The sequence below is a fragment of the Gnatocerus cornutus genome, chromosome 5 (genome assembly GCF_029298725.1).
Source record: "Gnatocerus cornutus isolate USDA-ARS CGAHR chromosome 5, icGnaCorn1.1, whole genome shotgun sequence".
Lineage (NCBI taxonomy): Eukaryota > Metazoa > Arthropoda > Insecta > Coleoptera > Tenebrionidae > Gnatocerus > Gnatocerus cornutus.
The window spans coordinates 6,295,756-6,321,581 of record NC_142237.1 but is presented as its reverse complement, the minus strand read 5'-3'; the positions used below and the strand labels follow the sequence as shown (position 1 = coordinate 6,321,581).

Sequence of the window (25,826 nt, the reverse complement as noted above, 5' to 3'; positions counted from 1 at the left end):
TTGTATCTGATTCCGCGATTAACGCACATTATGACCTTGACGTTTTTACTATGTAATAATAATAATAATAATGTTTGAGACAAAATTATGATTAATGGCAGGTGTTCATGTAAAAATAGACTTCCAACATTTTCAGTGATTAGTGTAAAAAACCTTTACCACGTCATACCTGAGTAAGATCAACAAAAAAATAATCACTTGGTGAGAAAACAAAATTTAGTTCAAGCAGCCGAACAAAAGATCCATTTGCTAACCTTATAAATTTTAATAATCCACCTGACGTGTTTCGCATTGTCGGAGTAAATCACAGAATAAACACAATTATTGTAATTTCAAGCCACTTTCTAGGTGACTGATTCTAAATTTTAGTAACCTTCGCAAATATCTACAGAGTCCTGAATGATTTTGTCTAAAAACTCAAATTGTATTCCCACACTCCAACGATATATTCATTTATCTAAACGACGTTACATAATCACCAATCTGACAATTGCGCAATGTGTTGTAAACGTAGGCAGGTCTGAACTAGCCAACATGTTGAACTGCTGAAGATAGCGCACTTTCGTAGATAAATAACATATTTCGATTTGTTGTTTAGTGTTCGTAGAATCAAGGCACGAGCCTGACGCGACGGACAGTGCGCAGAGCTCAAATGCTTGATATCGATTTATTAAAGTCCACGTTTTGTGTCATTTCATTTTATTTTAAGTTTAAAACACGTAAGTTTGTTTGAAGTATAGAAATAAGCGAAATTTTAGAAATCTAATAAAACGTAGAAGGATAAGTTGTCAACAGTCATTTTAGTTTTTGATTTTTCCTTTTTTTCTATTGTTCTTCCAACTCTAATAATATCGAAACGTCCTTCGTTAATTTCCTGTTTTCTTTATTCTACTCTTTCTATAGCAAATTCTGCTATATAATAACAACGAACGAATGATACAAAATAATTCCTCTAAAGGAAGATTAAATTTCCCATAGATAAAAAAAAAGGAAAATATTATTTTCTAGTTTTGTTAATTGTTCGCCCCAGCTTAAATATATTCTAACCTTCTGTTAATGACATATTTGAATAAATTAAAACAAAACGTTTGTACTAATTGCTTTCATCTACATACATACAGATGTCCGGAAAGTCGCGCACCACCGTGATACGATATCATCAAACAGTGCCATAGATCACTGGAAAAATGTTAAATAAAATTCATGGCTTCAATTTTTCGAGATATGATGGACTAAAAAGAAAAAATTTAATGCCAAAATTAACGATTTCTGTGCAATCATTTTAGGTTTAAATGAATTTGTTACCTAAAGGACATTTTGCGCAAAAGCATGGTGCAAAAAAATTCGGAAAAAATTTCTGAAAAATGCCTGAAAACTGTTTACAAAATTTTTGAATTAACAATTTCGATCAGTGTGGCATCGTTCACATGAAACCATAGTTACATTACTCGTTCATGAACCGACCTGACTAACAACGATACAACAGCAATCTTACTATGCCTTTGAATACTAGTAATTTAAATTATTGGGGGAATAGTTGAGCAATGTTGCCATTTTCCTAATTTTCTTTTGGTCCTCCTGCAAAAACAGACAGTCTGAAATTTTTTTAACATTTTTTTGGTACTCTGGGAAATCACCCAATTACCCCCTTTTAAGGTGGTGCGCCACTTTCCGGACACCTGTATCTCAAAACATTTCTTTTCTTTTTGATTTATAAATATTGCGACTAGTTTATTTCATTGCTTGGTTAAACAACAAGATAATGAACATTCTTATCATCGGCATTTAAATAGAATGCACATTCAAGACATTTCTTACTTGTTGGTTTTTTAGTGACTACACAATGGACGACAAAGAACGTAAAACCAAAAATGAAGTCGTCAAAGGAGTCCACCCCAGAGCACGAGCCAACTGTCTGTCTGGTTTATTTTTCTGGTAAGTCTAAATTAAAAAAAAAATCAATACAATTAACATTCTTGCAGTTGGATTTTCCCCCTCTTTATGAAAGGCCTAAAAAAAGATCTCCAAGACGAAGATCTTTACGGACCTCTTAAATCCCACGCGTCCAAACCTTTAGGGGACAAACTAAAAACAGCTTGGCAAAGAGAAGTGAGAGTGCACGACCATCCCTCTTTGCGAAGAGTCATCTTTAAAGTATTCTGGTCGCAAGTTCTATTCTTCTCATTTTTTCTATGGATCCAAGACTTAGTCGTCAAGTAAGAAACCTCTTTTTTGTAACATTTTTAACAGTTTTATTGCAGAAGCGTGCAACCTCTTCTTGTGGGAAAACTCCTCGACCACTACTCTCCCACCAACCCCATTTCCAAGAACGACGCATACATTTTCGCGTTCGGCATAACACTCACCTCTTTCATGAACGTGATGACTTTACACAACAGCTTCTTCGGGCTTGAACAAATTTCTTTGAAGATGCAAGTAGCTTGTCGGTCTTTGATTTACAGTAAAGCCTTGAAGCTGAGTAAAAGCGCGATGCTTGAGAGCACTGTGGGTCAAATGGTCAATCTAATTTCGAACGATTTGAGTCGATTTCATTACCTCTGTCTTCATCTGCACCAAGTTTGTTCGGCTCCCATTCAAACGGTGGTGGTGTTGTATTTGCTGTTTGCAGCAGTGGATCCTGCTGCAATGACTGGAGTGGGGCTCCTACTATTATCAATTCCGTTTCTGAGTAAGAATTTTTTGACCTATTTTGGTTTAGTTTGATTGATTAATTTTCAGTGTTCATGGGCAAACTCACTTCCAAGTACCGTTTCAAAACCGCAGTCAAAACAGATTACAGAATTCGATTAATGAACGAAATCATCTCCGGAATTCAGGTCATCAAGATGTACACGTGGGAGAAACCCTTCGCTAAATTAGTGGAAGTCGCAAGAAAGTAAGTTTTTTATTGTTGTAAAGCTGAGTTAATTTTTTTTCTCGTAGATTGGAGCTCCACGAAATCAAATCTAACTCATACGTCCGGACACTCTACATGTCCACCTCTTCATTTCTGATTCCTCTGTCGATTTTTCTTTGTATATTGACTTACGTCCTTACCGGTAATGCCTTGAATGCGCATTATGTCTACGTTCTGACGTCTTTCTATGGCAATCTTCGCCAGACTCTTACTCTTCATTTACCACGTTGTGTTGCAATGTTGGCGGAAGTCAACGTCTCGCTTAAACGTGTTGAGAAGTTCCTCCTCAATGAAGAAGTGGAAAAGAAAGAAATGACTTCACCTGCTGAAACCATTGGAATCAGCATTAAAGAAGCCAACGTGAAGTGGTCTAAATCCTCATCTGATTACAATTTAACCAACATCAACTTCAGTGTTGCTCCTCAACAGTTGGTGGCGATCGTAGGCCGCGTGGGTAGTGGTAAAACTACTCTTATTCAAACTATCCTAAAAGAAGTGTCCTCTATTGAAGGCACAGTTAATGTTAATGGTACGATTTCGTACGCATCTCAAGAGCCGTGGCTGTTTTCTTCAAGCATCAGACAGAATATCCTCTTCGGACAAGAAATGGACGTGCAAAAATACAAAAAAGTCATTCGTGTCTGTGCTTTAGACCAAGACTTCTCAGCGTTTCCTTTCGGCGATCGTACTATTGTAGGAGAAAAGGGGATAATGTTGAGCGGAGGCCAAAAAGCTCGCGTTAGCTTAGCAAGAGCTGTTTACAAGGACGCCGACATTTATCTCTTGGATGATCCTTTATCCGCTGTCGATGTTAAGGTGGGTAAGCAAATTTTCGACGGCTGCATAACAGGTTATTTGAAAAACAAATGTACGATCTTAGTAACTCATCAAATTCAATACCTTAGCAATGTCGATAAGATATATTTACTCGAAAATGGAAGTGTTACCACAAGTGGCACCTACGCAGAGTTAAGAAACGCCGAAGGCGATTTTGTGAAACTTTTACGTGAGGTGGAAGAAGAAGAAGCGGAATCAGACTCCGAAACGAATCCGAAAAAATTAAAAAAAGCCTTTAGCGTCACCGAGGAACGAGAACTCCCTAAAGAAGTGAAAGAGCAAAGAGGCGTTGGGGAAGTCTCTAAAAAAGTTTATGCCCATTACTTCCGCATGGGAGGTAGTTTTGTTTACCCTGCGTTAGTTTTTATTACTTTTGTTTTGAGTCAGATCAGTACGAGTGGAGTTGATTATTTTCTGTCTTTTTGGGTTAACCTCGAACAAACTAAAATTGAAGCACAGATGAAATATAATGATACATACTACCAGGAGGAATTTCAAGAGACATTCTTTACTTCTGAAAATCTCTTGTACTTATATATTACTCTAGTCAGTTTTATGATTTTTATGGTGGTTTTACGATCGATTTGTTTCGTCCAATTCTCAATGAAAGTCGCCCAAAATTTGCATAATCGGATGTTTGAGAGAACTGTTCAAACTTCTATGAGATTTTTCAATACAAACTCTTCGGGAAGAGTTCTTAATAGATTTGCCCGTGACATGGGGATCGTGGACGAATCACTACCAAGTTCGTTTTCGGACACTCTGCAGGTTAGTTCAATTCACCGTTTTTACCATTGCTGTTAATTCTTTTTTACAGGTGTTCCTAAATGTCGTCGCTATAACAATCATTATATCTTCGGTAAATCCGTGGATTATTTTTCCAACTGCTGTAATTTTCGTGGTATTTTACGGTTACAAATATGTTTTTCTTGCATCAAGTAGAGACCTGAAGAGGATTGAATCAACAGGTAAAAACAACTAGAATTTACATCAATTTAACAAATTTTTTAGCTCGCAGTCCCATGTTTTCACATCTGACCGCATCCTTGCAAGGACTGTCGACAATCAGAGCTTTTGAAGCTCAGAGAATACTGGAATTTGAGTTTGATCAAATACAAGACCATCATAGCTCAGCTTATTACATGTTCGCCGCCTGTAGCCGAAGTTTCGGGTTTTGGTTGGATGTCAATTGTGTTGTTTACGTCGGACTTGTCATCTTCAGTTTTCTGTTTATCGGAACAGGTAAGTTTACCTAAACTCTTGTTTATCGACGCTCATGAAATATTTCTAGAAACTTACGGAGGAAACGTCGGATTGGCTATAACCCAATCAATCGCTTTAACTGGAACTTTACAAAGAGGCATCAGACAGTGGAGCGAATTGGAAAATCAGATGACCTCCGTCGAAAGAATTGTTGAATACACAGAATTAGATTCTGAACCTGATGGTGGTAAAAAAACTCCACCCATAACTTGGCCTGAAAAAGGACACATCGCTTTTCAGAATGTATTCATGAAGTATTCCTCCGATGATCCATACGTTCTTAAAGGCTTAACTTACACGGTTGCTGCTAAAGAAAAAATTGGAATTGTCGGCAGAACTGGTGCCGGAAAATCCTCTTTAATTTCTGCCTTGTTTCGCCTGGCTTCTGTTGAGGGCACCATTGAAATCGACGACATCAACTCCCAAGAGATTCCTTTACACAATCTCAGATCGATCATCTCCATTATCCCTCAGGAACCTGTTCTCTTTTCAGGTCCTTTACGTAAAAACCTAGATCCTTTTGAAGAGTACAGTGATGACGATCTCTGGAATGCTCTGGAAGAAGTTGAATTAAAAGAAATGGTATCAGAACTCCCCGCAGGACTCTCAACGAAAATGTCAGAAGGGGGATCGAATTTTAGTGTGGGGGAACGCCAACTCTTGTGCTTAGCAAGAGCGATTGTCCGGAAAAATAATATTTTGATTCTTGACGAAGCTACGGCGAATGTTGATCTACAAACTGATGAGCTTATACAAAAGACAATACGAAGAAAGTTTAGAGACTGCACTGTTTTGACGATAGCGCACAGACTGAACACGATTATGGATTCGGATAAAATTTTGGTTTTAGATGCGGGACGTGTCGTGGAATTTGATCATCCATACACTCTCCTTGAAAATAGCCAGGGAATGTTTTACTCGATGGTCAAAGAAACGGGATCAGCAATGGCGGAGAGCTTAACGAAGATGGCCTTTGAGGTAAGACAGAAAATATAAAAAAATTCAAAACTCATGAGAAATTTTAGAATTTTCAGCGTTCCAGAATCCACGGCTGATTTCTGCCTAAATACGATGAATGTCAGTACTTAAAACTATCGTGTAACAAAAATATGGAATATTATGGTATTATATTTTATGTATTATTTTTAATAAATGCATTTTTAAATTCACCTGAATGAAAGTAGTCATTTCTAACTCTTATCAGTGGCGTAAAAATTTCTCTATTGTTTTAATAAGTGGCGCATCTTCAAATTTGTGATGTTAAATCACTTACTTAAAAACAAATTACGATAACTTGAGCTATTGTTTTACACAAAGTAATTTATTCAGGTATTTTTGTCCTCATTGAAGCGTAAAAGTGACGCCACAACGGACTACTTTATTTAAATAAACCAATCTTTTTATTGCTGTTCAAATATTTAAACTTTTGAAAGTCTTATCTCGGTCGATAGCAATCTAATAGTAGATCAGTTAGTGCTATCCAACATTGTGTAATATATGTAAAAGGAATTAAAAAAAATATTAAAATAAAAAAGCGAAGATAGTGTATCAATGCGTTTATCTAATACCAAAAACTTTTGTCTATTATGATGAATTTGGTCAGTATCTTTTTTTTTATCATATCAAATGAGTTTAGTAGTTTAAAATTTTAACACATCCGAAAAGAATAAAAAAGACAAAAATCATAATCAGAATCAAAAACTAATCTAAGCTAAAACGCCGGCCAAGGATTTTTCTAATTTAAATATTGTCTATTTTCCTTGCCATTTCACAGCTAATCTTGCATACACAAAATTATTAGTTAAAGAATTCCGACATTATTAAAAATATTTTGTTATGTAGGTTAACTGAAATAAAAAAGTGACAATTAAATTAAAAATTTTATAAACTGCTTTGTTACTTCATAAATTAGTTTTGTAGTATAATAATAAAATACATATATGTAGTTCAGCAATTGGTGCCCAAGGCCCCGTAAAATCTGTAGGAAAGTAAAAATATAAATTGTTAAAAAATATTGTATTTGGATAAGTAGTAAGGATAATAAAAAGAGTAATGTTGATAATAAGGCTTTTTAGAAAAATATTTGAGAACAGCACCTCACTGAAAACATTTGTGTAAATTAAAAAATAATTTTTGTATATTTAATTACAAAGATATTACATAAAGAGTTGAAGTTTAAAAAATCTGAAAGTTGTTGGCATCTGAAACATGAAATAATATTAAAAATGGCAACATTTATTTGTTCGATGATATACTTTCTGAGTTTGAATCCACGTGAATCATTTTTTTAGATTATTATCTAAAAGATAAGTTTACTCATCTACAAAGTCAATGAAATTCATCTTTTGGTATTTAAAACTATCCCATCCAGTAGAACCAAAATGAACTCAAAAAGTGCATAAATAAAAATTGCCCAGAAAATTCAGTCCGCTGAATTAACAAACTTACTATAAATTTAAGTAGGACGAAGATGGTCTGAATTAAAACAGCCACCATTTCTAATAGTTACTCCTAATTTACTATTTAGAACGAAATTGTAATAGTAGTATGCTTATCTCACTTACCCCAATTCTCTTATAGATTCAACAACACAAATTCATAACTCCACAATTATTGTGGGTGTTTCTGATAAGTTTTGATATTATGTGAGACGACCAGAATTAGTTCTTGTACACAATCTTTGGTAGAAATTCAAAAATTGAAACGTGAAAGTGAAAGAGACACCTAATCATTAGTTCCTGGTCAAGATCAAACTTTTGGACAGATAGAAAGACTGAAAGAAAAGTTCGAAGCTATTCAACAGTCATAAAGATAAAGAAAAATTATTGCAAGTAAAAAGTGCTGACTCTTATCAGCAAGATGATTTGCTGATTCTTAATGCATTGTTTCAAAAATTGATAATGAATCGGCTGATTTTTAAAAGTAACACATAAAAATATTAATGTAAATAAATAAATAGCTATTTTGCAAAAACTTGCGGAATGGTAATATTTTACGCACTAGACCTACGTGGCGTCCAGTTCGAACGAGTATGAAAGATTTTTTTTTCCTCCAAGCGCAGCAAAATGCCAATTTTAACGATAAATACTTCAAGTGATAATTCTGACAATTATTTTAAAATAGACACTTTACAGAATTTCCACAATGTTTTGGAGTGCGGATTCAATCACTAAAACGATTGGAATATGACAAATCGGTGTGAATATGCGAAAAGTCGATAAACCATGTATAAATAGAGAACAAAACGATGCATTACAATTTTAAGTCCTGTCAAAGTGATATACTTTACCCATTCGTTTGATCACATTTACGCACTTGTGTATAAAAGAATATAATTTCGAAATTAAAACGGCAATCAAAATGTCATTGTAATTAAAGAAATTTTGTGCAACATAAATAAATGATGACAAAATAATTATTGTATTACACATAAATGACCAGTAACCTTCACACGATAATAATTTATTGTTGTAATGTGTTACATCTGTTGGGTGTATTGGAAGTGCGGTGTGTGTTCATGTGATAAAAATTTGGATTGAAAGCTATGTTGAAAAAAAGACTAAATAAAACCAAAATTTATTTTTTAAGAAAATTTGCCGTTTTAAATAGTTGAATGTATGACACGCATAAATTTATCTCTGGCTTTAAAAATTAAATATTTTATTGTTTGCAATAGGTGGTTTATTTAGTTTGGTATTAGCTATTTACATAAAATATGTAATTTTTGTTAAATTCTAAACATTATTCTCTGCCAAAAAGTATATTAACTAAAAGCATTTAATACATTATAAAAAATCATAGTAGCCAAAATTACTGTTTTAGAATATTATCGATTTTCCCTCGTTCTTTTTCACACTAGCTAATATTATCAGATAAGAAAATTCTTTATCACAACTGAGATAACAAGTGACGATTAAATCACACACTTTGAGGATCAGTTTTATATATAAATATAATACTAAAAACTGAAGCTTCATTATGTAAGGTACGTGCTTCAGTAGGTCCAGCAACATTAAAAAAAGGTAATTTTAAAAATTGGTGATAAATTAACATAACAAATTGTTTCTTGTGGCAGAACAGCAGATATGGACGACAGTGAGAAGACCAAAAATATCCCAGAAAAGAAAAAAGTTCATCCCGAAAAACGAGCCAACATCCTCTCCAAATTATTTTTTTGGTATGTACTTAATTTAATTTTTCACACAGTTTACGATATTAAACTTTTTTTAGTTGGGCTCTGCCAATGTTTGTGAAAGGTTACAAGAAAGACTTAACAGAAGACGATTTGTATGGTCCTCTCAAAGCCCATGAATCCCAACGACTAGGAGACAAACTCGAAAATGCGTGGCTCAAAGAACACAATTTACACAGAAAACCATCTTTGTGGAAAGCTCTTACTAAAGTTTTCGGTCTGGAAACAGCACTAACCGGAATCATTCTCTTGGTCCAAGAACTAATCGTCAAGTAAATGCTCAGATTGGGTTTAAATGGTATTAAAATTCTGTTTCAGGATGGCTCATCCTATGCTAATCGGTCGATTAATGGCGTATTATGATCCTGATCAAACTGAAGTGACGAAATCTCAAGCCTACACCTACGCCTGCGGTATCATTGGAATTTCCCTCTTAAACGTGCTAATCATGCACTCGTACTTCTTCACGTTGCAACATCTCGGAATGAAAATACGAGTCTCTTGTTGTTCCTTGATTTATAGAAAAGCGTTGAAACTCAATAAGAGCGCCTTGGCGGAAACCACAATAGGACAAATGGTTAATCTGATGTCCAACGATGTCAACCGGTTTGATTTCTTAGTTTTGCATATACACCATCTCGTGGTAGCACCTCTGGAGGCTCTGTTGATCATTTATCTTCTGTATACTACTGTAGATCCGGCGGCGTTAGCAGGAGCGGCTGTTATGATCGTTTTCGTACCTCTTCAGTGTAAGTAACAAGTTTGTGAAAGAAAAAAAATCTTATTTTATTGTAGTGTATTTGGGAAAGAAGAGTTCAGAGTATCGCTTCAGAACTGCCGTAAAAACTGACAAGAGAGTGCGATTGATGAATGAAATCATCAATGGAATTCAAGTCATAAAGATGTATACCTGGGAGAAGCCGTTTGCCAAACTTGTGGAGCTCTCCAGAAAGTAAGTACTTCATGAAGTCGTACCTAAATGTTCTCTTAAACTTAGATAAATCTATTATATTCAGATTATAATTACTTTGAATTATAGTCTGAGATGAAATGCACATTTCGAGTAAATCTTTGGTAAACACTGAATTTTACAACTTAATACATAACAGAATAAATTTGATTGTTACCAAGATGTGTGCGTCATAACACCACCTCCATTCGTTTTATCACATTTCCATTTATTGATTTATCAGAAGTGATAGAGTAGGTACTTAAGATTTTTTAAGCTACCTTGGAATTTAATTATTTGACGATTGTAATTCTAATTTCTCGTCAAGTATTGAAATTAAATATGCATAGCTCTCAAGATTAGAATTAAAAAAGTTATTAAATTTGTGTATGGGAAAACAACACATGTTTGTCTCTAATATAAAAAATATGATTACCTTTATCGAACGTCAATTTTGAGATTCTTTTTCATTTCAGACTCGAAATCCGCCAAATCCGAGGAAGTTCGTACCTCAAAGCTGTCAACGTCTCCTTCATCATTTTCCTCAACCGCGTATCCATCTACTTCTGCATTTTAACATATGTCGTCACCGGAAACATCCTCAAAGCCGAGTACGTCTACGTCGTGACGTCTTTCTACAGCATTCTGCGTCAATCTCTGACAATGTTCCTTCCGCGTGCAATCACTCTTCTTGCAGAATCGAATGTTTCAGTACGACGTATCCAGAAATTCCTGTCTTATGACGAAGTTAATCCCACTAAGAAACTTGAAATTCTACCTCTCAACGGCGATGATGTGAAAAAACCACTAGTTGAAAACACCAAAAGTATCGGCGTCTTCATAAATGACGTCTCCGTGAAGTGGTTATCGACTCAACACGACAACACTCTTCGCGACATCTACTTCAGCGTCGGTCCGAAACAGCTCGTGGGAGTGGTGGGTCCTGTGGGCAGTGGAAAATCAACGTTGCTTCATCTCATCCTCAAAGAAATTACACCGTCAAAGGGTGATTTGGATGTCGGTGGGAAAATTTCGTACGCGGCTCAAGAGCCGTGGTTGTTCTCAGGGAGTATTCGTCAAAACATCTTGTTCGGCGACGAAATGGAAGCCGAAAAGTACCAAAACGTCGTCAAAGTATGCGCTTTGGAAAGTGATTTCGCCATGTTTCCGTACGGCGATCGGACCATTGTTGGTGAACGTGGTGTTATGCTAAGTGGAGGACAAAAAGCTCGAATAAACCTTGCACGCGCTGTATATAAAGACGCCGATATTTACTTGTTAGATGATCCACTTTCGGCTGTGGATACCCACGTGGGCAAACAACTATTCGATGATTGCGTGTCAGGTTATCTCAAAGATAAGTGCACAATCTTAGTCACGCATCAATTGCAGTATCTTAACAATGTCGATAACATTTTTCTCCTGGAACACGGCAGCATCACAGCCAGCGGAACATACAGCGAACTTAGAAACTCGGGCGGAGAGTTTGTGAAGCTCCTAGAAGAACTCAAGAGCCCCGAAGAAGACGAAGAACTGAAAAAAGACATCACGGTCAGGAAACTCAAGAGCTTGAAAAGTTTGGAAAAAGGTGACAAACCAGTCGAAGTCAAAGAACATCGCAGCACGGGAACTCTTTCCAAAAAAATGTATTTAAGATACTTGCGAGCTGGAGGCAACTACTGCATTTCTATAATTCTTCTAATGATGTTCATTCTCGCACAACTGGCCGGAAGCGGTTCCGATTTATTCGTCACTTATTGGGTGAACTTAGAACAAGAGAGAATCGCACTTAATCTGAGCCAGACTGGAAACGAAACAGTTAACAACTCGTGGCAGCTTAATTTTTTTACACCCGAGCACTGTATTTATGTCCACTCTTCTATTATCGTATTCCTTGTCTTCATCACCATCACTCGATCTTTGAGTTTCTTCAAGATCTGCATGAGGGCGTCTAAATTTCTGCACAACAACATGTTCTCAAATATTGTGGATGCAACAATGAGGTTCTTTAACACAAATCCGTCGGGGAGAATCTTGAATAGGTTTTCGAAAGATATGGGATCGATTGATGAAACTCTTCCGCAGTCCATCACCGATACGTTGCAGGTAAGATTGTAAAGTTGGAAGCGTACAATTCTGAAGATTTTTTCAACAGGTCGGCCTTAACGTTTTTTCTATTACGATAGTTTTGTCTTCCATTAATCCCTGGATTATCATTCCGACTATTATAATTTTCGGCTTGTTCTATGGGTACAAATATTTCTATTTGATGACCAGCAGAAATTTGAAGAGGATTGAAGGCACAAGTAAGTGCCCAATATAAGATTACCGGCGACAATATTAATTTAATTTTTAGCGCGGAGCCCGGTCTTCTCGCATCTTTCAGCTTCCCTCCAAGGTTTGTCAACAATCAGAGCCTTCGAAGCACAAAAAATCCTTCAGTTGGAATTTGACCACCACCAAGATCTTCACAGTTCTGCATTCTACATGTTTGTGGCGTGTAGCAGAACATTTGCTTTTTGGTTAGACATAAACTGTATAGTTTACATCAGTTTTGTCATTCTCAGTTTTCTTTTCATTGGAACTGGTAAGTTCAATTCTTGTACACAAAACAAAACTTCTTCGTTTTTTTTGTAGAAATGTACGGTGGTAACGTCGGTCTGGCCATCACGCAATCAATTACGATGACTGGAATGTTACAATGGGGAATGCGCCAATGGAGCGAGCTAGAAAACCAAATGACATCAGTAGAGCGCGTGATAGAATACACAGAACTGGAAAAAGAACCAGACAATAAAACAAAACGGGCGCCTAAATCTTGGCCCGCACAAGGACGGATTCTTTTCAAATCAGTGTTCATGCAGTACGCGCCTGAAGAACCTTTCGTACTGAAAAACTTGTCCTTTGCAATCAATCCCCGGGAAAAAATCGGTATTGTTGGAAGAACCGGCGCTGGTAAATCTTCAATCATTACGGCGTTGTTCCGCTTGGCGCCAACGGAAGGCAGCATCCTCATTGACGACATCGATATAAAAGAAATTTCTCTCAAGAGTCTACGATCGAAAATTTCCATTATTCCTCAAGAACCGATGCTATTCTCTGGAACACTAAGAAAGAACTTGGATCCTTTTGATGACTACAAAGATGACCAACTGTGGAACGCTCTAGATGAAGTCAAACTGAAGCCAGCGATAGAAGAACTCTCTTCTGGATTGTCCAGCAGCGTCTCTGAAGGCGGCTCAAATTTCAGTGTAGGCCAACGACAGCTTCTGTGCTTAGCAAGAGCTGTGCTTCGAAACAACAAAATCTTGATTTTGGATGAAGCTACAGCTAATGTTGATCCACAAACTGACGAACTGATTCAAAGCACAATTAGGAGGAAATTTAAAAATTGTACAGTTTTAACGATAGCTCATAGACTGAACACAATTATGGACTCCGATAAGATTCTCGTGATGGACGCAGGAGGTGCTGTTGAATTTGATCATCCTCATGTTCTTCTACAAAACACGGACGGAGTGTTCTATGGATTGGTCAAACAGACTGGGAGGGGCATGGTGGAAAATTTTATGAAGATCGCAAATGAGGTAAGTTAAAGTTGACATGATTGGAAAAACTATTTCTTGTTGGTTTTAGAGCTACATTTTCAACCAAAAAATTGAGGACGAATAAACAGTTCAATCTACTTGAGAAGATGGATTTAATCAACGAAAAGATTTGTCGCTTTTTGGGTTTTTTATTTATGCGTTTGCGCCCAATGGATTTTTTGTTTCTGTAAATAGTTTTGTATCTTGAGACTAATAAATTTATTTGAATTTCTACAAAGCATTTCAACTAAACCCCTTTTTCCTGAGAAGAATTTTTTGCTAGCGCCAAATTTAAAAAGCAACTCTGTGATTGGTCGTTCAGCAAAACGAGTTACACAATGCTGATTTTTCAAAATTCTACAATTCTTGCGGAATAACAAGAACTGTCACTTGTCGCATTTGTTATATTGTCACCAAATTATAAGAGCTTCAGCAACAAACAAATTTTTGGTTATTTTCAGGTATAAATTAGTAAATTTTCTGTAGGAAAAAAACAAGTAGGTATAAATAAAAAATACCGGCAGACTAAATAAAAACGTCTTATGTCAAACGTCAAACAGAACAAGCCTACCAACAGTTCTTAAAAAATCAAGGACTAGGTAATGAGTTCTAGATTCTAATAATAGTCTGCCATTTCTCATTTGATTAGTATTCTTAGCACGAGCAGTTGTAGTACCGTTTATTCGCAATAACAAGCTTATTCTTATATTTATCGCATTACTTAACATTGACCTCCAATGAATCAAAACCGCCCTTGTCATCTAGTGCATTCAACTTAAACATAACTTCCCACATTCTTTAATATCTGGAGCCCCGAAATAAATCAACTTAAAAAACAAAATTCTCTTATCACTCTCGTGGGTTGACCTTGAAGAAATTTTAAACAGTTTAATGAAACAATGGAATGAATTAATCGAAAATCCCGTGGACTGTGGTGATAAACAACAGTTTTATTTTATCAGTTAGTGCGAGCAACGTGGATCTATCGCAATTGCGGTCGCCGGAGTGTATAATTGTTGTTTATTGTGGTCTAAATATAAAAGGTCAATAATATGTTTATTTACCGCGCTCGGTAAAGTTGACACTCTTGCAATGGAAGACCATGACCATCTGTGTTCACCGACGAAATTGCAGCCAAGCAAACAGGCGACGCGATTATCTAGACTATTTTTTTGGTAAGAAAACAAAAATGAAGCTTATCTATATTGTGATTTTTCAAGTTGGGCACCGCCGCTCTTTTACAAAACTTACAAGAAAAATATCGAAGAGGGATTTTACGCTCCTTTGCGTAGTCACAAGTCTCAGAGCTTGGGCAACAAATTCGAAGATGCGTGGAATAAAGAGTGTGACTCGAGTACAAATCCAAGTCTATGGAAAGTACTATGGAAAATATTTTATCTCGAATTTATAGCACTAGGATTGCTCTTCATTTTCTGCGAATTCGTTTTAAAGTAAAATTCGTCAATTCTACGACTAGATTTAATCTTAATTGTAAACTGTAGGTTGAGTCAGCCGTGGCTCATTGGAAAACTCATGACTTACCACATCAGCAATTCAAGTGACACGCTGAAGGAAGAATACTACGTTTATGGCTCCTTAATAGCTCTTTCAAATTTTTTTAGTGTCCTCCTTGGTCACTACTTCCAACTCAAAATCCAACACTTGGGAATGAGAGTTAGAATCGGTTCTTGTTCTTTGATTTACCGCAAAATCTTGAGTAAGAACGCTGTGGTCGCCGCGGATATCGGCAGCATCATCAACTTACTCTCGAATGATACAAATCGTTTTAACTTGGCGGCTTTGTATTTTCTCCAACTTTTAGTGGCACCTGTGGAGACTACAATTATTGTTATCCTTATGTACGTGACAGTAGGACCAACATCCATTGCTGGAATCGTACTTTTATTATTCTTCTTCCCACTCCAAAGTATTAACTTAATGAAGAACAAACAGTAGTTACATGACATTGTTTTAGTATTTTTAGGCAAATTGACGACGTTGTATCGGCGCGAAACGGCGCAAAAGACTGACCAAAGAATCAGACTGATGGACGAAATCTTGAGTGGAATCCAAGTCATCAAAGTTTTTGCCTGGGAGGCGCTCTTTACGAAAAAAATTTCCGAGGCAAGAAGATTTGAAATTCGGCAGATAATGAAAGTTTCTTGGATCCGAGCGTTTAATTCTTCATCCATGTTGTTTTTGAACAGGACTGGGATATTCTTGTGTATTTTAACGTACGCTGTTATAAACCAAGAAGTAAACGCGAAATATGTGTTCGTGGTGTCTTCATTTTATGCACTGTTGCGCCAAAACTTGACGGTATATTTCCCTCTTGGTATTCAGAGTTTTAGTGAAACGAAAGTTTCAGTTCAAAGAATTACAAGGTTTTTGTTGAGTGTTGAAACCAAGCTAGGGGAACAAAACGAAGAAGAGCTAGCTTTAATGTTGAATGAGACTATAAGTGTTGATGTGAAGAAACCAGGAGTTTATTTGAAAAACGCTTCAGTAAAGTGGAGCGTTTCTTCAGAGCCCGTGCTTCAAAACGTGGACTTCGAGGCTTCTGAGAAAGAACTCGTCGTTATAACAGGACCCGTTGGCAGTGGTAAATCCACCCTTCTATACACCCTTCTTCAAGAGTTATCTCTAGCTGAAGGAACCATGAAAGTAGTAGGTACGATATCGTACGCTTCTCAAGAACCTTGGCTCTTCTCTGGAACTATCCGCCAGAACATCCTTTTTGGCTCAAAATTTGAAGCTCAAAAGTACAAAGAAATCGTAAAGATCTGCCAACTAAAGAAAGACTTCTCTGCACTGACTGACGGAGATGAGTCGTTGGTAGGTGAAGACGGTGGTTTGCTCAGTGGTGGTCAAAAAACCAGAATAAGTTTAGCCCGCGCGTTGTACAAAGACGCCGACATTTACTTACTTGACGATCCTCTTGCTGCAGTTGATGTTAAAGTAGCCCAAAAGATCTTCCAAGAGTGTATACTTCGATATCTGAAGGACAAGTGTAGGATTTTGGTAACGCACCGCTTGAGCCGTTTAGTCGGGTCTGCTCACAAAACTTACGTGTTAAACAAAGGAACTCTTCAAAGTATAAACACAGAAAAAGCCGAATTTGTTGAAGAAGAAGATGACGGGTTTAACACCACCGTGATTATCAACACAAAACATCCATTCCAGGAGGATAAGTCTGGAAAAACAAGCTCTTTAGAAGCCATCAAGAAGTACATTGCAGCCGGTGGTAACAGTTTCACCGCGGTTCTTTTACTGTTTCTCTTTGTGTTAACGCAAGTTGTAGTCAGCGGGTGCGACTACTTCGTCGCTTTCTGGGCAGATTTTGACGAAAAGGAGGAGGGCAAAAAATATTTTAACTTTTGTCTTTACATCTATGTGGTTATAATCTTCTCCACTGTTCTTCTACCAATCGCGCGGTCTGTTTTCTTCTTCCAGCGCAACATGAAGGCTTCCACAAAACTACACAACGACATGTTTGCCCGCGTTATCAAAGCTCCGATGGTGTTTTTCAAAACAACCTCCACTGGAAAAATCCTAAATCGTTTTTCCATAGATCTGGGACTTATTGATGAAACTCTCCCGCTGCTACTAATGACGACTCTCCAAATCACCTTCTTGGTGTTAGGAAGTGTGTTAATAGTCTCTGTGGTAAATCCATGGCTTCTTATCCCAGCAGTGATCCTGGGAGGTTTTTTCTATGTATTTAAAACGAGATTTTTAGCAAGAAGTCGCAATATGATGAGATTGGAAGCTGAAGGTAACTCTTCTCGTTGTGTTTATAAAATAATATTTTTCTTCTTAGCTAGAAGTCCAATTTATGCTCACACACGCGCGACTGTGCAAGGTTTGGCAACTATTAGAACATTCGGCGTGGAAGGCATTCTTAGGAAAGAATTTGATCACCACCAAGACTTGCACACTTCTGCTTCTTACATGTTTATGACTTGCAACCGAGCATTTGGATTTTGGTTAGATATGAACTGCGTGTTCTACACGATTGCTGCCATAATAGCCGTCATGTTGATAGGTAAGAACTGAATTTGTTTCTTAATTTAACAACAATTTTGTTTATAGAAACACCAGCCGGAAGCGCTGGTCTAATTATAACCCAGTCGATAAATCTAATAGGGCTTCTGCAGTGGGGTATCAGACAATGGAGTGAATCAGAAAACCAAATGGTTAACGTCGAACGAATTATGGAGTACACAAAAGTTCCTCAAGAAGAAGATTCGAATCAGCTGCCACCACCGAGCTGGCCCAATAGAGGTGAAATTAAGTTCGAATCAGTTTCACTGGACTACTCTCAAAAAGATGGAGCACTTGTGGATATTAATCTTTCTATAAACTCGAAAGAAAAAATTGGGATAGTCGGTCGAACTGGAGCAGGAAAGTCTTCGCTAACGTCTTCTTTATTTCGGTTATATGATACCAACGGTAAAATTCTCATCGACAATGTTAGTATCAAAAACATATCTCTCAAAAGTCTTCGTTCGAAATTATCAATCATCCCTCAAGAACCTGTACTTTTCACGGGAACCTTAAGAGACACCATCGACCCCTTCAATGAATTTGACGATGAGTCCATTTGGGGCGTGTTAGAACAAGTGGAGTTGAGAGAAGTCGTGTTAAAACTACCCCAAAACCTTTACACCGAGATCTTAAGCGGAGGTTCGAATTTTAGCGTTGGTCAAAGACAACTCATTTGTATGGCGCGAGCTCTTTTACGGAAAAACAAGATTATTGTGATGGACGAAGCAACCGCAAATATTGATTTTAAGACTGATGAATGTATTCAAGAGAGCATAAAAAAGAACTTTGGTGATTGTACCATCATCATGGTGGCTCACAGGCTGAGTAGCGTTATGGACATGGACAGAGTTGTGGTCATGGATGATGGGAGAATTGTGGAGTGCGGATCCCCTGAAAGTTTGCTAGGGGATTCCCAAAGCCTGTTTTCTCAATTAGTTAAAGAAAGTAGATAAAAGAAGTATTACTAGCAGGTATACAAGTAAAAGGAGCCATAAAATTAAATAATTTTATTACTAAAATAAAAGTGATGCATATAAATATTATAAAGATAAGATAAAAAGGATCAAATAAATGCTTCTCAAACGTGCAAATAATTTATGTTTTATGATTTCAAAATGTTTTTAGGTTAGTGTAAAACGGGCTTATGGAGTACAGGCACTACCGCCTGTAAAGTATGCAACTTCCCACTCTGGAGGATCAACAAACCGTGCCGGTCCATTTAAATACCATTGAAAGCGTTGTTTAGATGCAGTATTTAATTATTTTTGACTGTGTTTTTACTATGGTTGTATTGAAACCTTTTAATATGTATTATCTATACTGTCATGGAATAGTAATAGTTTATTTTAGGACACTTTTGGCGGAATTAGTGGTACAAAAACGCTAACGAATGACGACTTTCTAAATTTAATATTTTAAAAATCGCAAAAAAAGTTATAGGCGTTTGTCGCTTAACGATAAAAATTAAAATAAAATTGAAATATTTGCAGATTAGACGAAAAAATAATACAGTGATTTGTACTTTAAATGAATAAGCTTTTATCTTCGTTAATTTTAGAAGAAAAAATTTGGAAATGATAGATTTTCCACGAGTTTTTGAATAAAGTGAACTTTTCCTTGGTATTGGACATCTTCGATTTTTAAGCAAAATTGCTCAGAAGACATTCCTTACACAATTTCAACTTAAAATTCTTATTTCGATTTCTTTTAAATATTAAAATCTTTAATTTCGATCGTTGATTATTGATAATGAAATATTATTATTTTGTTCATTTCTGCTAAATAAATGATTTTGCTTATTTGTTAGTTCCCATAAAATTATACTCAAAATTTTAAGTTGAAAGTGGTTAAAACTTGTGTAAGAGAGCATGGACAACATTGTACACGTTGCATTACTGATGTTTTTCATTTATGCTGCTTTTAGTAACATAACCTCAAACTTTGGCCTCCACATGTCAACGGTTTTCACAAGAGTGCAGACGTCCACCAAGAACTCAAATTGTTCCAAACCAATCTGAATTATTATCTAAAAAGTTAGAACAGTCAATCATGTTGACAACTGCAGCTTGTTTCAACTAGGACCTACGTTTTCCATGTTTTTTGTTTTTCAGAGAAGGGCTGATCAAAAGTGTTTTGGATCATACTGTACTAAAGAATTCATGGCTCATTTTGGTTCGCCAATTCTTATTATACAATGTATAACTGCGTAAAAAAACTGTATATGATAAAATAAAAATTGAATTTTTATTTTAAAACTCCTCATTTGGTATAAATGAATTTAAAATTCGATTCTAAGCAACTTCTCTTACAATAATACCTAACTTTTAGAGATATTCCTAACGCGAAGTAAATTACGAGAAAATAGCTTTATTCAAAAAATCCTAATAGATTGAAGTTGCCATATCTGATTATTTAGTATCGTCATGAATTTTGCAAAGTTGCATATAAATATCCCTAAAAAAAGACTTTTATTTTTACTTTTTATCAAAATTTAACTTAATATGCCAAAAATTAATAGAAATACCAGCTTGTATTAGACATTTACCGTTCACTGATCAAAATTATCATTAAGGCAATACATTTTAAGAAGTTGCAACCCAACTACTTTCGCGGAATCAAAATTTCGAACATCATTTTTTGACATGACAATGTAAAGCAACCTTTATTGTCTTATAAATTTTAAGGTTATAAAGGTAAAGGACAGTTTACAATTTTTAAAACATCAAAAACATCAATCAATTTAATGTTCAAAATTTTGATTCCGCAATAGTACAATACAAAAAATAATTAAATACTGCATCTAAACAACGCTTTCAATGGAATGGCACGGTTTGTTCATCCTTCAGAGAGGGAGGTTGCATACTTTACCGGCGGTCGTGCCCGCACTCCATGGCACGCACACCCAAAATAACGCTTGTGTGATTCTGACTTTCCCGCTAACTTCACTTACGTTGAGCTGTCAAATCTATCAACAAATACAAAATGTGAGGTTATCACATTTGTTATTATTTGTCATTTAAGCCGTATTTTATCTCTGACGTGTCATAAATACGTTTAATTCCAAGTGTACGTAACCAATTCGAAAAAAAACATGATCAAGGCGGTAATTCTAATTGGTGGACCCCAAAAAGGTATTATTTTTTTGTCCTTCGTATTATTATTCATTCGTTTGTAGGTACTCGCTTTAGGCCCCTTTCTTTGGATATTCCCAAGCCGCTATTTCCGGTCGCTGGGGTTCCACTGATTCAACACCACATTGAGGCATGTGTTGCTGTAGAAAACTTGAAAGAAATTCTGTTGGTTGGATTCTATCCTGCTGCTCTTATCCAGCAGTTTATTGTGGATTTACAGCATCGATATAACATCACGATAAAGTATAGATCGGTGAAGAGTTTATAATTTCTAGTTAAATTGTTTAGGTACCTACAAGAGTTTACAGCTCTGGGGACTGCAGGGGGGCTGTACCACTTCCGCGACCAAATTCGCTACGGTAATCCCGATGCGTTCTTTGTAATGAATGGAGATGTGTGTGCAGACTTCCCGTTGGAAGAGTTGTACAACTTCCATAAGAGTTTAGCAAATCCATTGGTAACCATTATGGGCACAGAAGCAACCCGCCAGCAATCCCTGCACTATGGCTGCATGGTCACTATTAAAAACACGCATGAAGTAACGCACTACGTCGAAAAACCGAGCTCGTACGTCTCCACTCTCATAAATTGCGGAATTTACGTATTTTCCTTGGACATTTTCAACACTATTGGCGAAGTTTTTAGTACCAAACAACAAGACTGTTATAGAAACGGCAATTCTAATCGCGAAGCTGGTTACATCCAACTAGAACAAGAAATTTTGGCCCCCATGGCGGGCACCGGACGGTTATTCGCCCTCCAAGTGACCAAGTGGTGGTCACAACTAAAAACCGCCGGCTCCGCTATTTACGCCAATCGCCATTATCTGGAACTCTATCGTAGTAAACATCCAGAACGACTGAGGCAGCCAAACGAATCCGGTGAAGACTGCACAATATACCCTGATGTTCACATAGATCCAACGGCACAGATTCATAGCTCGGCAGTTGTATGTATTTTCGAGGGGTTTTATTTAATTTTAGGACTGCTTTTAGATAGGTCCTAACGTGAGTATCGGATCTGGGGTTGTGATCGGCCAAGGTGTTAGGATTCGGGAGAGTATTATCTTATCGGACGCGGTCATAGATGATCGAAGTTTGATTTTGCATAGTATAATTGGGAGGAATTCGAGGATTGGGACGTGGGCTAGAGTGGAAGGGACGCCATCAGATCCTGATCCAAATAAGGCCTTCGCGAAGATGGAAAATCCGATGTTGTTTAACAGTGACGGACGACTTAATCCATCCATAACGATTTTGGGTACGTAATATGAACCAGAGGGGATAAATAAATTATTTTTGGGTTTTTCCAGGGTGCTCAGTCAGCGTACCATCGGAAACTATTTTACTAAATTCTATTGTGTTACCAAACAAGGAGCTTTCAAGGAGTATAAAAAATGAAATTATTTTGTAAAAATGTTTTTTCTTCTACTGGGTAATAAAAGAATGTGTGAAAATTTTATTACTGTTTTTTTCTATTTTTTTATTTTCGATACAAAATTAAATAGAGGAAAAAATCTTTTCTGAGTAGATGTACATTTTATATTAAAATAAAAAGAGTACATCGACAGTTCCTCGCATAAAATTGGCTCTAGAATATTATTTCCGAAATAAATAAATATATAAAAGTAAACAATCCGATAATGTTAACATTTTTCTATGTATTTTTCATTACAGTTCTATTTTTTTCTGTATTACGCCGATTAAAATAATCAAAAACATTAAAGTTTATTCTTTTTAACAACCTTCATGTTTTCTGGTTAAACTAGCATTTATCCCAGTTAAATAATAAATTAAGGAGTATCATTATCATTAGAATAATTGAGGAATAATGATAACGATGTCTTGATACGCAGAACGTTGAATTTCATTTAGCTAAAATTTTATAGGAGAGTCTAATGATTAAAAAATGTTTAAACTCAGTCATAATTAATTGACAAGTGTCATCAAGAAGACTGTATTGTGTTAAAGTGAAAAATAGGTAATAACCTAAGGTAATTTTTTACTGCGTAAGAACCTTTTACAATATTAATATTAATAAATATTTTAAATACAAACAGGAACTTCCAAGAGAAATTAAACTCATATTCGAATATCTCCAAAAGGAAATTCATGTTTGGGATATTTTCGTCAAACTTAAAAATTTTTATACAAGTTTAACGAGTGGCCACTATAAATTTTAATTAAATTAATTAATTTTGTGCGCCTCCGTCATTTTTCATAGCATTTGTGATACTTATTTGCGGCAAGAAAATCACCTTTTGAATGTCTAGGCAGTCAAAAGTGACATTTCGAATAGTTCGTTTTATTTTGCAGGTTGGCATCGTTGCATAAATGTCAATTGTGTCAATTTGTGTGTCGGTTTGAAGGCCAATGACCTTCGAAAATAATAAAGGTAGACTAATTAAGCAAAGATACCACAAAAATTTGGTGAAACACATTTGAATTTAAATTAATCTGCAATCGTTTGATTTGAGTGGGATGGTACCAACCTATTTCCCAGCTGATAAAATTCCCCTAAATGAGGGAATGACGTTTCAAATTCAAATCAAAAGTCAAAATAAATAACTATTAATAATTGTCGGAGCACAAAATTTCGTGTTTGACACGGCTAGAAAATGTTTTGGAAATGCTCGGAAATTGAAATCCTCGCCCTCCGGGCTCGGATTTCAATACTTTCCTCGCATTTCCAAAAGACCATTTTCTAGCCTAGTGAAACAAATAACTATTGTAGACCAAACTGAATTTTTAATTAAAAACAAAATAATCAAAAAGTGACCTGAAGCTATTACGAAAAATTACCAAATGCCTGTAGACAATCCACAAAACCATCACGCGAAAAATTTGGTTTCACCCGTAAACGAAACACTTTATAACTTTAGGTTCATCACAACACTTTTGAAGAAACCACTGACAAAGAATAAAAAATCTAACTCAAAATAATCCTAATTTGAACAATTTGACACTGTAAAAGCAACATTTCTCTACCACGATTACTGTTAAACTTACGGGAACTCCGATAAAAACAATTTTTTGCCACTTAATTATATTACATTATTAATTATTTTTATTCCCAACTTTTATGATAGCCTGGACTAAACTTGACTTTGAACTGGCCTACCCTAATCAGACTTCAGTGGCGCAAGCGATTTCTGCAGAAAAGTTTTTTCTCAGAAACGGTGACGTTTAGGTACGTGAAATTGGGGTTAAAATCTTTGGATTTTATTCGGGTTCACCTGTATACATGTGTAATTAAAATGGTGGATGCGCCGGGTTAGTACTTTTAAATTTTACTCGCATTACCAAAATAAAAAGATTTTACTGAAAGAACAAAGTTTGATATTTATAATAATGGTTTTACTTTTTTATAAAATCTAATATAAAAGCAAATTAATGTTAAATTGAACATTCAAAAAAACATGTAGACCATTTTTGCGCGTTTTCTAAAGTTTCTCATAAATATACAATGAACGGTATTTACTACAGACCCCTTAACAACATAAAAGTAATTGGCTATTAATATATAGGACAGAAAATTGTCCTTAGATATCTCATTAACCTTGATTTTCTTTGGTCTGATAGGTATAGTTTCACACATTTTGTTGTCGACATGGACTTCAACAACATCAAGCTTATGAAAGGTAAAAAGTCTCACAATTTTTAAATTACGATTTCATTTCTTTCAGAGGATCATTTAAAATTGCTAAAAATATTATCATCTGACATATACCAGGGCAAAAAGACTAAAATTATCTCAATAGTGCTGTTTATTTGTACAGTTATAATGCACTTAATTCAGATTTATTTCTGTATTTATAAATTGGATTCTCATACAAACATAGGCCACGCTCCAGTGTTTTTGGGAAAATTTTACGTAATGTATAAATTTTCCGCCACAAAAAATGTTCATTCCTACATTGTAGACGTTGTGTGGTATCTTCGCAATTTTACATCAAAATGATTTTATTAACGACTTTTCCAACGAAATAGAGTTGTGGAGTTTTGACAACTTAGAGCAAAATAAAATTGCCCACATACAAAATGACATTCTAGTAACAAAAACTTTAATTTTAGGATGTCTGGGTCTATATTTTATAGGTGTCATTTTTTACGTGATTCCGCAAGAGTACGATTCGGTCTACTTTTTTGAAATCTATTTTTTTCAAACTTATTTCCCAGGAATTTATGGAAGTATTGCCTGTAATTTGACCAGAATGTGGTTTTTCTTCGCAGGCTACATTATGACAACTCATGTGATGCAATTCACATACCTCTTTCAGCATATCACATTTCAGATTTTAATGATAATCGAGTATATGAAAAATATCTCCAAATTTAGCACTGGCGGTGATGAATTACTTTATGACGAAGCATATCAAAAAGAGGTATCAAAAAGAATCAAATTTTGCGTGAGAAGAAATGTTGATCTTAACACGTATGTCAATGCTGCATTGCTTTCTCTGAGACGTGTTATAATATTTTATTATCGTCCTAGATTTGAATACAAGAAACTGCACAAAATGGGGTAATGCATTGGTCTCTTTTCCCTAGGCGGTTGTGCAATCGGACTTGCTTTCTTCATGTTTCTCATTTTTTTTTACGTAAGTGTCTAATATCGTATTAATTTAAATTTTGTGTTTTTTTTTTTCATAGAAACACATATTTTCGAATTGGATTCTATTTATGCGCATGCTGACGGTTTGTTCAGGAGCTGGTTTAGGCTGCTGTGCTTTATTTCTTTGTGGACAAACTTTCGAAAACCAAGTACGATTAATATCAATAGTTATTAAAAAAACATGAAATATTTCTTATAGGTCGACAGTATGGCCGATGCAATGTTTGAAAATGAGTGGTATTACTTTAATTCTAAAAATAAAGTGCTATTTTTAATATTTTTGACAAAT

The 25,826-nt window shown here is 35.8% G+C and overlaps 4 protein-coding genes across 9 annotated transcripts; all 4 read left to right on the top strand.

The window, feature by feature from the left end:
* Nucleotides 1–10: 10 nt before the first annotated feature.
* On the top strand, nucleotides 11–6,186 carry LOC148173926 (putative multidrug resistance-associated protein lethal(2)03659). Of its 5 annotated transcripts, none has more exons than XM_088036015.1 (10): nucleotides 11–173; nucleotides 1,834–1,935; nucleotides 1,983–2,216; nucleotides 2,262–2,689; nucleotides 2,740–2,896; nucleotides 2,944–4,522; nucleotides 4,572–4,722; nucleotides 4,766–4,996; nucleotides 5,046–5,201; nucleotides 5,258–5,379. In XM_088036015.1, the coding sequence occupies exons 1-10, from the start codon at nucleotides 88–90 to the stop codon at nucleotides 5,284–5,286; spliced, it is 3,153 nt and encodes a 1,050-aa protein (XP_087892141.1). In that variant the 5' UTR covers nucleotides 11–87; the 3' UTR covers nucleotides 5,287–5,379. The 5 variants fall into 5 exon arrangements, with proteins under 5 accessions (XP_087892141.1, XP_087892140.1, XP_087892136.1 ...); XM_088036014.1 differs by having other exon boundaries at nucleotides 5,046–5,204; XM_088036010.1 differs by adding an exon at nucleotides 6,043–6,186 and having other exon boundaries at nucleotides 12–173; nucleotides 5,046–5,995.
* A 2,715-nt stretch (nucleotides 6,187–8,901) lies between these two features.
* LOC148173925 (putative multidrug resistance-associated protein lethal(2)03659) lies at nucleotides 8,902–13,983 on the top strand. 2 transcript variants are annotated; one of them, XM_088036709.1, is made up of 10 exons: nucleotides 8,902–9,039; nucleotides 9,098–9,194; nucleotides 9,248–9,481; nucleotides 9,528–9,958; nucleotides 10,005–10,161; nucleotides 10,635–12,264; nucleotides 12,314–12,464; nucleotides 12,515–12,745; nucleotides 12,796–13,745; nucleotides 13,795–13,983. In XM_088036709.1, exons 2-10 carry the CDS (start codon nucleotides 9,103–9,105, stop codon nucleotides 13,828–13,830), a joined length of 3,912 nt encoding a protein of 1,303 aa, XP_087892835.1. In that variant the 5' UTR covers nucleotides 8,902–9,039; nucleotides 9,098–9,102; the 3' UTR covers nucleotides 13,831–13,983. The 2 variants fall into 2 exon arrangements, with proteins under 2 accessions (XP_087892835.1, XP_087892834.1); XM_088036708.1 differs by having other exon boundaries at nucleotides 9,093–9,194.
* Nucleotides 13,984–14,575: 592 nt separating this feature from the next.
* On the top strand, nucleotides 14,576–18,857 carry LOC148173924 (ATP-binding cassette subfamily C member 4-like). The gene is made up of 6 exons (XM_088037402.1): nucleotides 14,576–14,920; nucleotides 14,966–15,196; nucleotides 15,248–15,672; nucleotides 15,721–17,520; nucleotides 17,566–17,790; nucleotides 17,838–18,857. The coding sequence occupies exons 1-6, from the start codon at nucleotides 14,838–14,840 to the stop codon at nucleotides 18,743–18,745; spliced, it is 3,672 nt and encodes a 1,223-aa protein (XP_087893528.1). The 5' UTR covers nucleotides 14,576–14,837; the 3' UTR covers nucleotides 18,746–18,857.
* Nucleotides 18,858–20,692: 1,835 nt separating this feature from the next.
* Gmppa (GDP-mannose pyrophosphorylase A) lies at nucleotides 20,693–22,384 on the top strand. Its single transcript, XM_088036006.1, has 5 exons — nucleotides 20,693–20,923; nucleotides 20,968–21,166; nucleotides 21,212–21,872; nucleotides 21,919–22,183; nucleotides 22,236–22,384. The coding sequence occupies exons 1-5, from the start codon at nucleotides 20,884–20,886 to the stop codon at nucleotides 22,334–22,336; spliced, it is 1,266 nt and encodes a 421-aa protein (XP_087892132.1). The 5' UTR covers nucleotides 20,693–20,883; the 3' UTR covers nucleotides 22,337–22,384.
* Nucleotides 22,385–25,826: the final 3,442 nt, after the last annotated feature.

What these genes read in the sequence shown, in the direction of transcription:
- LOC148173926 (XM_088036010.1), top strand. Translation starts at nt 88, where the DNA reads ATGATTAATGGCAGGTGTTCATGTAAAAATAGACTTCCAACATTTTCA. An exon ending in ATCCAAGACTTAGTCGTCAA is followed by an intron (nt 2,217 to 2,261) that starts GTAAGAAACCTC and finishes GTTTTATTGCAG; the next exon opens with AAGCGTGCAACCTCTTCTTG. An exon ending in GAAGAGGATTGAATCAACAG is followed by an intron (nt 4,723 to 4,765) that starts GTAAAAACAACT and finishes CAAATTTTTTAG; the next exon opens with CTCGCAGTCCCATGTTTTCA.
- LOC148173925 (XM_088036709.1), top strand. Translation starts at nt 9,103, where the DNA reads ATGGACGACAGTGAGAAGACCAAAAATATCCCAGAAAAGAAAAAAGTT. An exon ending in CGTTTTCGTACCTCTTCAGT is followed by an intron (nt 9,959 to 10,004) that starts GTAAGTAACAAG and finishes ATTTTATTGTAG; the next exon opens with TGTATTTGGGAAAGAAGAGT. An exon ending in TTTTCTTTTCATTGGAACTG is followed by an intron (nt 12,746 to 12,795) that starts GTAAGTTCAATT and finishes TTTTTTTTGTAG; the next exon opens with AAATGTACGGTGGTAACGTC.
- LOC148173924 (XM_088037402.1), top strand. Translation starts at nt 14,838, where the DNA reads ATGGAAGACCATGACCATCTGTGTTCACCGACGAAATTGCAGCCAAGC. An exon ending in TTCTGCGAATTCGTTTTAAA is followed by an intron (nt 15,197 to 15,247) that starts GTAAAATTCGTC and finishes TGTAAACTGTAG; the next exon opens with GTTGAGTCAGCCGTGGCTCA. An exon ending in AATAGCCGTCATGTTGATAG is followed by an intron (nt 17,791 to 17,837) that starts GTAAGAACTGAA and finishes TTTTGTTTATAG; the next exon opens with AAACACCAGCCGGAAGCGCT.
- Gmppa (XM_088036006.1), top strand. Translation starts at nt 20,884, where the DNA reads ATGATCAAGGCGGTAATTCTAATTGGTGGACCCCAAAAAG. An exon ending in AATTGGTGGACCCCAAAAAG is followed by an intron (nt 20,924 to 20,967) that starts GTATTATTTTTT and finishes ATTCGTTTGTAG; the next exon opens with GTACTCGCTTTAGGCCCCTT. An exon ending in TCCATCCATAACGATTTTGG is followed by an intron (nt 22,184 to 22,235) that starts GTACGTAATATG and finishes GGGTTTTTCCAG; the next exon opens with GGTGCTCAGTCAGCGTACCA.